Below are 14,257 nucleotides of genomic sequence, written 5' to 3'. Positions count from 1 at the left end.
AACCCAGACTGAAAGCAGCACATCTGGTCCATGGAAAGAAGTACTATTATTACTCCCACCTCACAAAAAAAAAAAAAAAAAAAAAAAATCTAGGGGAATTCTAATGCTAAATATTCAAATACTGAATTAAATGTATCATGACCTTGTGGGAGTTTATTGCTAGAACCCATAGGTAGTGCAATCCATGGGAATCATTTGAGGTAATATACCACATTGGTAGAAAAGTCAAAAGACACATAATTATAGCAAAACTAGAATAAGAAAATCAGATGGCATCTGAAAAGATGAACATGTCTGTAAAAGCACCACAGGAACGGGAAGAAAGTACTTCACCATAATAGAACTCATGGGCCAGAAATGCACAGTGAATGCCAGAGTCGATGGCAGAGGATGACCCCCTCCCTCCATGACCAAGAACAAGCCAAGGACCTTTGTCCTCACTTCTATGCAACATATTATGACATCAGTTCCACAACCAAAGCAATTAATTAGGTATGAAAAACAATTTTAAAAGAATCCCAAATAGAAACTAAGAGGAAAAAAACATATTTCCTTTCACAGTGTGATTTCTATTTACAGTTATACCCTAGCAGTAGAACAAGACTTTCAACCTAATAAACTCAGAAAAATTTATCAAATTCAAAAAAATCAGTTATATTCTGTGTACCCTGTGTACTGACACATTTTTCAAAGTAATAAGCTAAGAAAACAATTTATTTAAAATAGTATCACAAAGAATGGAACACTCAGAAATAAACCAAAGCAAGGAGGTAGAAAACGTATACCTCGAAATAATAAAGACACAAATGAAATAACGAAGACAGCCTACGTATTCACGGGTTGAGAGTCCTGATGACCTAAGCAAACTAAGACTCTGCAGCAATTTTCTTATCAAAATTTTTATCAAAAATTTCAACACTGTCATGGGGGGGTAGCAGAAACAGAGAGATGTGGGTGCTTGGGACATAGATCGGTGGTAGAACAGGAGCTTTACATTCAAATTTATCCTAAAATAAATGTAGGCTCTTGAGGACCCAAAACAATTTAATGAGAAGATAAAATGGGAGGAGCCACACTTCCTGACTTTGAAGCACATGATCCAGCACATGACCCAGCTGACTCAGTGAGCAAACGCACACGGTGCCGGCCTCGGCGATGCAAACGCACGCGGTGCCGGCCTCGGCGATCCGTTATGGTGGAAGGAGAGATCACCCTCAGCTGTCGTCTACACCCACATGGCATGTGCATGCCCCCCCCCCGCCACATACATACAAACAAGAATAACTGTCCTCCACTTTCAAACATGTGCCACGGCATGTGTGCCTCCCTACACACACACACACACACACACACACACACACACACACACACTACAGAAGTATAATAACAATTTTTAAAGAACATACTACAGACCTCCAGTAATTCCAGTGGGATAGTACTGGAACAAACATATAGACTTTCAGAACACAACAGAAGGCCAAGAAAACAACTCTCACGTCTGTGGTCAAATGATCTTTGGGAAGGAAACCAAAAATACACAACGGAGAAAGGACTGTGTCTTCGAGAAACAGTGTTAAGAAAAGTGTGTATATGCATGTGCTCATGTATGGAACTAGACTCCTATACCATGTACAAAACCAAATAAAAGGACAATAACTAAACGGCTGGTCATGGTGGCTCACAACTCTAGTCCTGGAACCTGAGGGGTGGGTGAGGCAGGGGATTGCTGTAATTTCAAAGCCAACCCAAGATGCACATTGAGTGGCAGACTGACCAGGATGATGTAACTGTGAGGCAAAGACAAACACAGGGAGGGAGGGGAGGGGAGGAGGGAGGGAGGATGGAAGGGACGAAAGGAAGTGGGCATAAGCATGTGACTAATGTCCCTAAGTATTGCTCACCTCTAAAAGCTTTAAACAGTTTGTGATTTCTTTCTTCAAATTTTCCTCCGCCAGGTCCCGGGACCTCTCTTCAAGCTTCACCCTCTTCTCCAATGTAAACCAGTCACACTTAAGTCCCAAAGATAACCTGAGGAATTCTGCCTGTGGCCACAGCATCACGAGGACAGGGAGAGGTGGTTAGAGGAGACGTCCTTCCCCCTCGAATCCTGGGCAGCACACATACATAGGCTTTGTGCACACTTAGCCTGGTGACTGGCTCATGCAAAGCCATGGTGGGAGCGGTGGGGCGGGGGTGCTGGACGGAGAGGGAGAGAGAAGAGAAGATGGACAGAGGAGAAAGGAGGCGGGGAGGGAGGAAGAGGGGAAGAGGAAGGAGAAGTGGAGAGGAGAAGGAGATGGGGAATGGGAGTGGAAGGGAAAGAGGAGAGGAGGGGACAGGTAGACATTTGCTTTAAACTCACCTCCACTTCCTTCTCATTAGCTGAAGTGCTGCAGGGGGAGACAAAGGATTTACTCACACACACCCAACAGAACAGGCAAGACTTAAACACAGAGGTGTAAGGCAAAGGTTGAAGGAGGCCTTACTTTTCACTCTGCTGAAAGTTAACGAGCTTCACAGATGCTTTGGGGGGCATGGAAACCTCCGTCTCTGTGGAAAGACGAGGGTATCTGTAAAATAGTTAAACCCCAAAAGCCCGTCTTCGTCGGATGCTGTTAGATACTGGCTTCACTTTTTTTTTTTTTTTTTTTTTTTTTTTTTTTTTTGAGTCAGGGTTTCTCTGTGTAGCCCTGGCTGTCCTGGAACTCACTCTGTAGACCAGGCTGGCCTCGAACTCAGAAATGCGCCTGCCTCTGCCTCCCAAGTGCTGGGATTAAAGGCGTGCGCCACCACGCCCAGCTTAGCTTCACTTTTAAAAAGCGTTTCATTTAAGTGTCTGAGTTGACAGGCAGCTAATGTACTTGCTTACATAGTAAGAGAGTGTGATCAGCCGTTGGGAACACATAGACTTGTGTTTCGGTGTACCAATGGTGCATGAAAACCAAGCACAGCTCAGAGTCAGAGGACCCTGGCATCCTCTGTGTCAGTGCACCCGTCTGCAGCTGGCTCAGCCTTGGATCGAGACTTTGAGAACACTAGATGGGATTTAGAGTCACCTTGGAAACATCTGTGAGGGAGCTCCTAGGTTGGGTCAAATCACCTATGGTGCCGCCTCAATATGTGAGTGGCGCCATGCCAAGGGCTGGGTCCCAGACTAAATAAGCAGACGTCGAGCTGAGCACCAGCATCCATCTCGCTGTCTCCTGATGCAAGGGGACCCGCTGCCTGGTGCACCTGTTGCCTTGTCGTCCCCCTCATGACGGACAGTATCCTTTAAGGTACAAACCTTTCCTCTTATACGTTACTTGAGTCGGGTATTTTGTTACAGCACCAAGAACAGCGCGGATTCACACAGTGCTGATCAACTGACATCCACCTTGTGGTGATTGTCTCTGTTGTGACTGTTTTCTCTGCAATGGCTCTGAGGCGCGAATAACATTGGCTTTAGATTTGACAACACTCAGTTTAAAGTCAAGCTTTGGCTTTTAGACGTGTGACTATGACCAAGCCGAGACCTTGTCAAACCATCTACAAGATAAGGATGTGATTTTATGTAACTGTATGATCACATAAGGAGGTCAAAGCAAACCTTCAGTGGCAAATAGTTGCACCACTTTTCTGAGGCTATGAAACCACTGTTTACCTAATTGCCTTGCCTTTGGAGGGGCTGAAAGGGCACAGATGACAGCTCGGCTCAATTATCAACGAGTATAGTAGTATAAGCTCAGAAGGTGTACTGGCTAGTTTTGTGTCAATTTGACACAGGCTGGAGTTATCACAGAGAAAGGAACTTCAGTTAAGGAAAGGCCTCTATAAGATCCTGCTGTAAAGCATTTTCTCAATTAGTGATCAAGGGGGAGAGGCCCCTTATGGGTGGGACCATCCCTGGGCTGGTAGTCTTAGTTCTATAAGAGAGCAGGCTGAGCAAGCCAGGGGAGGCAAGCCAGTAAAGAACATCCCTCNATGGCCTCTGCATCAGCTCCTGCTTCCTGACCTGCTTGAGTTCCAGTTCTGACTTCCTTGGTGATGAACAGCAGTATGGAAGTGTAAGCCGAATAACCCCTTTCCTCCCCAACTTGCTTCTTGGTCATGATGTTTGTGCAGGAATAGAAACCCTGACTAAGACAGAAAGTTTTTGGGTTTTTGTTTGTTTGTTATGATTTTTTTTAAAGACAGGGCCACACCATCTACCTGAAGCTGACCTTGAGTTGCCGACCCTCCCGCCTCCACTTGTGGAGTGCCCCGATTAGAGATGTTAATCCGCAGGCCTATTTTATGTGATGATGAACAATTAAACCTAAGGTCTCTTATATGCTAAGCAAGTATCCCATCAACTGAGCCACATCTCAAGCCCAGTATAATAACAATAATGATTATTATTTTTAGTCAATCTCTCTATTTTGAAAAAGAGAAAACAGAAGGTTAAGCACCGTCCCGAGACCACAGGACCAGAGACAAACTCAGCCCAGCGTCTGTGAGGCCGGTGCTGAAGCCCTGCCAGAGGAAGGCAGAAGCTGTTATGAGAATTTCAGCATATTTACTTTTATGGAAGGTACTAACACCTCAAAGTGGTGTCCAATAGCTCGTAGCACAGGCTTCCTTCTTAGCTTCAAATAGCTACTGTTGGAAGCATGTGTGGCCAATCAGGAAATGAGACACAAGGCTTGATCCCACTGGCTGATCTTGACACAGGATGCTGAACATCCTGTAGGCGGCAGACACAGCTTCACCCTCAGAGTATCACAGGAACTGACACTTACTCTGGTTGCCTGAGCATGTCTTACCTCCTGGGGCACTGCCCTTCCCGCCGTCTTCCGTAGTTCTGAGTTGCTCTCCTGCTTCCTAAAATTAGAAGAAATTTATTGGCGTGCATGGGATGGAGATCCTTCATAACCAAAGCACTCTGTGCTCCCTGCTTTCGCCTGACCCTGTCTGTTCTGTAGAACTCCGGGAACTGGAGTAAAGGTCAGCACAGACAGGGGTAGCTCCAAGGATCTAGTTGAGACCAAGGTGACATAAATGTAAAAATGTGAAAGTGACAGGAGTTGTCACAAAGGAAGCTAAAGGATGTGCACAAGGAGAGAGACACCTAGGGGCTTCAGCATAGAGGGGCTCATCAGCCAGGGAAGACAGCAGAGGGTGGAGGGAGCTATACCAGAACCATCTCAGGCTACAGCAACAGGTGCCCTACATGGCTTTATGGAAGACTTTCATTCCACATGAACACACGCACACACACACACACACACACACACACACACACACACACGCTACACACAGAGAGAATTGCTTAGTTGTTTTGTTGTTGTTTGACACAAAATCTCAATATATAGCCCATACTAGCCTAAAACTTGTGATCCTCCTGCCTAAGGCAGTTAAGTGCAAGATTTACTTGATTAAAATATAACCGAATGGATAGTTTCATTCAAATATATTTTAAGGCCATTAATCAACTGTTATATAATAAGCGTGTGTGTGTGTGTGTGTGTGTGTGTGTGTGTGTGTGTACACCCATGTGTATAACTGTATAAGCAGTTTGTATTGCACTGGTCTAGAATACTTAGTGGGATCACTGTGTGCACATTGTCGTGTGTGTTTGTGTGTGTGTGTGTGTGTGTGTGTGTGTGTGTGTAAGGCTATCAAATACAAACAGATGAGTGGAGACACTCAGGAAATTAAATTCTCCTTTAGAAAGTAAGCCTAAAGTAGCAGACCTCTTGCTGAGGCTTCTCTCTCCATCTGTCGCCACTCCCAGTGGACTGTGCCGAGCCTGGTGACACAACTTCCTCTCTCACGTTCACCACCTCAACCGTACTCCCCCTTCTAGCCCATCCTCACTCCAAAGTATCAACTCCTAATACCTAGAAACATATTCCACCTGGAACCCAGTGGTCACCCATGACAGGGTCCTCAAAGCATTCCCTACCAGGCAACCTACAGCTACCACACTCTCCTAACACAAGATAAACCAGGGAACAGAACAAAAGACAACAGAACCGGACAAAGACAAGACCAGGTATCGGCTCCTAGAATTACAGTCACCCCAGACACGGATTCCTAGATGCCAGCATTAAAAACACAATAACAGCCAGGACAATGTCTCCACTAGAGCACAGCAACCCTACCACAGCAGGCCACCTTCGTGAGCACGATAGAGGTCCTCAGAGAGGAGGTGAATAAATTCATTAGTGAAATCTACAAAAACACAAAGAAGCAGTGGAATGAAACAAAGAATAGAGTTTAAGACATAAAAGCGGGAATAGAATCATTAAAGAAAACCCAAACTGAGGGAAAACTGGAAATGAAAAACTTAGGAACGCAAACAAGAACCTCAGAAGCAAGCCTCACCAACAGAATACAGAGATGGAACAGGGAATCTCAGGCACTGAAGACAAGATAGAAGAAATGAATAACTTGGCCAAAGAAGATGTCAAATTTAAAAAAAAATCTAGTCACAAAACTTCCAGGAAATCTTTTTAACAAAATCATAGAAGAAAAACTTTCTAACCTAAAGAAGGAGATGCCTACCAAGGTACAAGTAGAAACAGAACACCAAGTAGATTGGAACAGAGAAGAAAGTACCCACGGCATATAATAGTCAAAACGTCAAACATATAGAACAAAGAAAGAATATTAAAGCTGCAAGAGGAAAAGACCAATTGACATATAAAGGTAAACATATTAAAATAACACCTGGCATTTTAATAGAGACTCTAAAAGCCGGAGGAGCCTACACAGATGTTCTATAAACTCTAAGAGACCATAAATGCCAGCTCAGACTACGATACCAGGAAAACTTTCGGCTACAATAGGATAAAGAAAATCTTCATTATAAAGCCAAATTCAAGCAGTACCTGTCCTCAAATTCAGCCCTACAGAAGGTGCTAGAAGGAAAACTTCAACCTGAAGAGGTTAACCACACCCAAGAAAACACAAGGAATAAGTAATCCTAGACCATAAAATTAATAGAGGAGGAAAATCCCACATTGGCATAACATAATAACAAGAATCAACAAACACTTGTTCATTGATAACTCTCAACATCAGTGATCTCAATTCTCCAATAAAAAGAAACGGACTAACAGATACGACACAACAATGGCATCCATCTTTCTGCTGCATCCAAGAAACACTCTGTAATGTTAAAGATAAACATTACCTCAGAATAAAAGGATAGAAAAAGATATTCCAACCAAATGTACCTAGGATGTAAAGTAGTATTGCCATTTTAATATCTAACAAAATAGACTTCAACCCAAAACTCATCAGAAGAGATGGGGAAGGATGCTACACACCCATAAAAGGAAAAGTCTTCCCAGAGGACATTGGGATTCTTACCATCTATGCAATAAACACGGGGGCATCCAAGTTTGCAAAACTAGCACCACTATAGCTCGAATCACACATCAACCTTCACACAGTGAGAGTGGGTGACTTCAATACTGCATTTTCACCAATAGACTGATCTTCCAGACAAAAACTAAATAGAGAATTGCTGGAGCTAACTGACATTGTAAACTAAATGGACCTAGCAGATATTTACGGAACATTTCATCCAAACACAAAAGAATAATGCTTCTCCTCAGCAGGTCATAGAACTTTCTCCAAAGTTGACCACACACTTGGACACAAAGCAAGCCTCAACACATACATGAAAATTGAAATAACATCCTGCATCCTATCTGGCCTCATGGATTAAAGCTGGATATCAACAACAACAGAAACAACCAAAAGGCAACAAACTCATGGGTTCTCAGTATCATACTGATTAAAAAAAATAATATGGGCCAAGACAGAGAAATTCAATTCTAGAATTGAATGAAAACAAAAACACACTGTATAGAAGCTCATGGGACACAGTGAAAGCCATGCTAAGAGGCGAGCCCATGGAGAGATCTCATACCAGTGACTGCTGAACAGCACACCTCAAAGCTCGAGAACAAAAGGAAGTAAGCAAAAGGTAGATGGCGGGAAATAAACTGAGGGCCAAAGTCAATAAAAACAATAGAAACAGAGAGAACAGCACCAAGAATCAATAAAACAAAGAATTGGTTCTTTGAGAAAAAAAATCAACAAGATTAACAAATCCTTATCCAAATTGTCTAAAATGTAGAGAGACAAGATCCAAATTTACAAAATTAAAGAAGAAAATGGAGACATAAAAAACGACATCAAAAATGTCCAGAGACTCATGAGCCTCTACTCCACCAACTTGGAGATCTAAAAGAAGTGGATGTTCTCAATATATATCCACCTACCAGACTTGAATCAAGACCAGATAAGCTATAACTCCTAGTGAATGAAATAAAAGCAGTAATTAAATGTCTCTCAAAAAAAAAAAAACAATGTCTCTCGATCCCAAAAAGCTCAGGGTCAGATGGTTTAGCACAGAATTCTACCAGACTTTCAAATGATAATAAATACCAATACTCCTCAAATTATTCCACAAAACAGATTAAATGTAATCCAATCAAAATTCCAACACAATTCCTCACAGATCTTAAAAGAAAAATTTTTAACTTTATATAGAAACACAAAAAATCAGAATAGCTGAAACACTCCTGAATGATTTAAAAAAAAATGTAAACAAAAACAAAACCCAGCCAATAAACCAACCAACCAAAAACATCATCAGGATGGTATCACAATCCCCGATCTCAAGTTGTACTACAGAACTACAGTAATAAAAACAGCATGGTTGGGCACAAAACCAGACACATTGTTCAATGGGATAGAATTGAAGCAGATACCCAAAGACACAAGGAGTTCCCATGCTCATGGATTAGATTAGTGGGATTAATATAGTAAAAATGGCTGATTTAATTTAATTCCCATAAAATTCCAACACAATTCTCTACAGATCTTGAAAGAAAAATTTTCAGCTTCATATGGAAACAAACAAACAAACAAAAAGCAAACAGACTCAGGATAGCTCAAACAACCTATAATAATAAACGAACTGTGAGAGGCATCACTCTCCCTGATTTCAAGTTATACTACAAAACTATAGTAGTAAAAGCAGTGTGGTATTGGCATAAAAATAGACATGTTTACATGTTTATCAACAGAATTAAGTCAAAGACCCAGACATAAATCTACACACTTAAGGATACCTGATTTTTTTTTATATAGAAGCCAAAAATACACAATGGGAAAAAAATGAAATGAAATGAAAGTATCTTCAACAAATGGTGGTGGTCTAACCGGTTATCTACATGCAGAGGAATGTAAGTAGATCCATATTTTTCACCCTGCACAAAACTCAAGTCTAAGTGACCTTAACTTAGAACTAGACATGTAGAACCTGATAGAAGAGAAATAAAGGGGAATAACCAGGAACACATTGGCACAGGAGACAATTTCCTGAACAGAACACCAATAGCATAGGCACTAACATCAACAATTAATAAATGGGACCTCATGAAACTGAAAAGCTTTTATATGACAAAGGACACTGTAATTCAGATAAAATGGCAGCCTATAAAATGGGAAAAGATTTTCACCAACTACACATCCAATAGAGATCTAATACGCAAAATATAAAAAGAACTAAAAAAAAAAAACCCTGGTATCACAAAGACAAATGACCTAATTAAAATGGGGTACAGATCTAAACAGAATGTTCTTAAAAGCGGAATCTCAAATGACCGAGAAACACAGAAACATCCAGCCTCCTTAGGTATCAGGGAAAACCAATCACAGCTGCATTTTACACCAGTCAGAAAGACCAACAAAATCAAGAACAGCTCATGTTGGCCATTTCTGGTGGGGGTGCTAACATGCACAGCCACTGTGGAAATCAGTGTCAAAGTTCCTCGGGAGGCTGGGAAATTATCTACCTCAGGATCCAGCTGTATCACTCTTGAGTGTATACCCAAAGGACACTTCATCCTACCACAGACACACTTGCTCAATCATGTTCACTGATGCACAATTCACAATAGCCAGAAACTGGAAACAACTTAGATGTCCATCAACAGATGAGTTGAAGAAAATAATATGGCACATTTACATAAGGGAATATTGGCTAAATATAAATCAGGTTAAAAAACGAAATCATGAAATTTTCAGGTAAGTGGATGGAGCTATAATAAAATAAAATAAAATCATCCTGAGTTAGATAACCAGAGCCAGGAAGACAAATATGCGATGCATTCACTTCTATGTGCATGTTAGCTGTGCAATCATTGAAGCTACAATCTGTATAACCACAGAGGTACAGGAAAGGATTAGGGCCAACGTGTGCATCTCCTGAGGAAGGAGAAATAGAATAATAAAGCTGGAGAGAAACAGGGCTGGGGGTTGGAACAGAAGGATCCAGTGGGAAGCGAAAGAAAGAGGGTATGAGAGAGAGAGAGAAAACATGAGGAGAGACAGCTAAAACTAAGGGCCATTTGGGGTGAGGGTGAGGTCACAGGGAAGCCAAACACACTAGAAGCTTCCTAAAATATATTCATGGACGAAGGAAACCTAAATGAAATCGCCAGGTAACAGGGCCCCCAGGGCCCCCAGCTGGACACTCTTGCCACCAAATGGAGCTTCTAGAACTGTGAAGGGGTTACGTCTGATTGAGTTGTTGTCCAAAGGGGTTCCATGGACAACATTATTATACCTAAAGCTACTGGTTGGTCTCCACACCAGTACAACTCTTGGGACCCAGAGAAGTCGGTCTGGTGCCTGCCTGGAACCCTCACTCCTATGCACAAGGACTCACGGTAGTTGAAGGAACTTTGCACGCTACCAAAGGAGAAAGGCAAACACCAACGCAGCTGCAAAGCCTTCCCTCTACAATGGTGACCTGCCTGCACTGACTCTGCACTGACTCTGCAGTGGCACAATGCTTGTGAGAGTAATCAACCAAGGTCTGATTGGATTTAAGGCCTGCTCTGTAAGATGGAACCCATCCAAACGCTGTGTGGGTGGCCAAGAACCTGAGACTGAATAGGCCAGGAACCTAGAGGAAAACCAGATACTACTGTTGTGCTAAAGGAACCAAGCAATAAAATGACTCCTAAGGTATTCTGCTGTACTCATAGATCAGAGTCTTGCTCAGCCATCATCAGAAGCTTCCTCCTGTAGCAGATGGGAACAAATGCAGAGACTCACGGACCGACAATGTGCAGAGTTATCTTGGAACACAGCCATAAACGGAATGTCTCTATCACTGCCCCTCTCCTGCCTCTGCAGGGTTTAGGCAATTCTACAGAAGAGGTGGAAGAATGTGAGAGCCAGAGAGAATGGGGGACACCCAGGAAACAATGCCTTCTAGACATGGCAGGACTGACACACACATGAACTCACATGAATGACACACACATGATACACACATGAACTCGTAGAGACTCTGGGAGCATGCGCAGGGCCTGCACAGGTCTGCACCAGACAGGGTCCTGGTGCTGAGAGGGGAAGTAAACACAAGCCCTCGTTCCTAACCCAGAAGCCATCTCCAGTTGAAAACCACTTGCAAATAAAACTTTAGTCTACTCTTATGAGTGGGCCCCATAACCAGCAGTAGATGGCCAACACAGAACAAAGCCAATGGCGTCTTTACAGGTTCTTTGTCTTAAAATGTTATGTCAGGGCCTTTTAATTTAATTTTTCTTTATAGGCCCTCTGCATATACATTGTGGCTTCCTTCTTGTGTTTTCGCAGGTTTCCCGTGTCCGTATGTGTTTCTCGTGCTTTTCCTTTGGCTTCTTCCTTCCGTTTGTTTTGTCCTGTTCTGACTTGTTTTATCTTATTTTATTTTATTATTATTTCTTAGGTGCTTGTTTGTTTCCTAACAAGAGACAGAATGGGTGTGGATCTGGAGGGAAGAGGAGATGGACAGGGACTGTAAACAGTTGGGAAGACAAATCAGAAAATAATTTATAAAAAAAAAAAATCTAATTTCAATAAAAGAAAATCAGCCTAAAAAGAGAGATGTTTTCCATAAAATGTGACAAATGCAGTAACGGGCCCAGCTCCTTCTCAGGACAGGGGAATGTGCTCAGTTTCTCAAGCTGTCCTTCAGTACACCTCAGGGCCTTAGCCTCCTGCCTGTCTTAGCCAGGCGTCCAGGAGCTGTTGCTATGGCCCCCATTTATAACAATTCCTATCCCACCTAGGACTTCTCAAGCCATATAAATCATCTTTACTCTACTTCTGACTTGGTCACAGCAACATCTAAAATGCTCTACAAATCCCTTCTCCCTGAAGACCAGTGTTCCCTCCACTTCCCCGTCACACCAGTCCCCAGTGCCCTGCGACCGTCCCCCTTCAACACAGTATTCTCTGATTAGACCCCAGTCCATCAAGGCTCTGTTCTCCTTGAATGTGTCAGTGTATGTACACCTCTAATCCCAGCGCTCTGGAGGCTGGGACAACCATCACAAGCTCTAGGCTAACCTGGGCTACATGAAAAGATCCTGTCAGAAAAAAACCGAAAATAACAGCATTAGCAGATGATAATAAGATATCCCACAGCCTCAGTACTTTCAGCCTGCCTGCCAGTCCTTGGGAGATCCCACCCACACACTTGTCTGATGACAGGAACGTGCGTCTCCTCCTTGGGTGAACTTATAGCACTGTGAAATCTTGACTGTCACACTGATTTTATTTTGTCTCAAATTCTACCCTTCTTCCCTCCCTCCTCTCATCATTTTTTCCTGCAGGGTCAGCTCTGAACCTGCACCTGCCTCCTTTGCATGCGCTCGTCTTACAGGCTAAACTGTGGGCCTGGGCCTACCTCCCCTGTGTCCATCAGTAATTTAGAGTAATTCACCATTGAGAGCTTGTACTCCTCACCACCTCCCATCTCTGAGCTGTGACAACAGCACTAGAACTTGTTCCATCTATTCACCGCTGTTTCTAGAATCTGCTATCCTTTGGATATCTCCAGGACTGCCTCCTGTGAGATCAAAGGAATCCGCCTGCAGCCAGAAGAGGCTCCCACAAAAACCTGAAGATTCTGAACTTCCCTCGCCATTTTTAATAAGAGGAGACAGAGGCCCCCATAGTAGACAGTGTGGCATCTTAGCTACACCCCACACTAAGGAAAGGATAATTCCAAATAACGGACCCATCAGTCACCTTTGAGACTTGAACACTGTTATCAACCGCCCTACCCCCAAATCCTCAGGCTGTGTGACTTTCTTGAGTTACCTGCACTGATCTTTGGTGCTTGGTACTACATGGAACTGGCTACAACCATACTTACACACCCAGGGTGAAGCAACAACAGCACGCACCCTCACAGCCCCACCGTGACAGAGGGAATCGTGTATAAGCAAAAGCCTCAGAACTCTCTCTCTCTCTCTCTCTCTCTCTCTCTCTCTCTCTCTCTCTCTCTCTCATACACACACACACACACATTTGCTCACATGCACACACTCTCATATACACTCACAGACACTCGAAGGAGCAAAACATAAGCAAGAGCCTTGGAGATAGATCCATAAGCTAGAGCGCAGCCTCCAGCCTCTCAGTGGGTCTTCCCTCATGGACCATGGACGGAGTTCGCCTGCTCTCTGTGAGTCTTTGTGTTAACCTTATAGAGCCATGCCGTTCCCCTGGCTCCTCCTCTGTGACCTTTTGGGCTCTGATTCCAGTCACTGGGGTATCTGCTTCTTCACCTGATCAGCATGCTATGACACGTGCACACACACAACAGACACACACACACACACACACACACACACACACACACACAGGCCTCCTCAGAGTCTTATGCTGATATCCTACACACAAACATTCCCATGCCCACACTCACATACTCTTACACACTCTCACACATAAGCCTTCTCAGTCTTCTGCTGACATCCTTCAGACACACACACTCACACACTCACTCACACACTCACTCACACACTCACTCACACACTCACACACACATACACTCATATACACATGCTCAGACACTCACATGACATACACACTCACACACTCACTCACACACTCACATACACTCACACATTCACACACATTCACATGACATGCACACACACATATACTCTCACATACTCATACACACACGCACAAACACTTTCACACATGCACACCCACTCTCACACATGCATTTATGAGCGAGTGAATGAGTGCATGACAGTGTGGAACAAGGCTGTCTGCATTCAGTGTGACTTTGCCCAAGTCAGTAATACCGGGCTGTATAACTAAATTCTAGTAAGTCAGATTTTTCTCCTAATATCTTGAATAAGTACGATGAGACTTCTAAAGAGGGTGACATAAATTCAGAGGGACAGATCCAATAGCTTGCCAC

The 14,257-nt window shown here is 43.2% G+C and overlaps 1 protein-coding gene across 7 annotated transcripts in view; it reads right to left on the bottom strand.

Annotated features, from left to right (window-relative positions):
* Positions 1–14,257, bottom strand: part of Lrmp (lymphoid restricted membrane protein) — a 54,066-nt gene that overhangs the window by 13,386 nt on the left and 26,423 nt on the right. For all 7 annotated transcript variants that reach the window (XM_029535257.1, XM_029535258.1, XM_029535256.1 and 4 more), the window contains 4 exons: positions 4,785–4,842; positions 2,487–2,550; positions 2,363–2,390; positions 1,902–2,042 (listed from right to left, as the gene is read on the bottom strand). In XM_029535257.1, coding sequence (XP_029391117.1) covers positions 1,902–2,042; positions 2,363–2,390; positions 2,487–2,550; positions 4,785–4,842 — 291 coding nt within the window. The remainder of the gene's footprint in view (positions 1–1,901; positions 2,043–2,362; positions 2,391–2,486; positions 2,551–4,784; positions 4,843–14,257) is intronic.

Source organism: Mus pahari, chromosome 2, assembly GCF_900095145.1.
Source record: "Mus pahari chromosome 2, PAHARI_EIJ_v1.1, whole genome shotgun sequence".
Lineage (NCBI taxonomy): Eukaryota > Metazoa > Chordata > Mammalia > Rodentia > Muridae > Mus > Mus pahari.
Note: the sequence above shows the minus strand (reverse complement) of the source record. Positions and strands in the feature narration are given on the sequence as shown.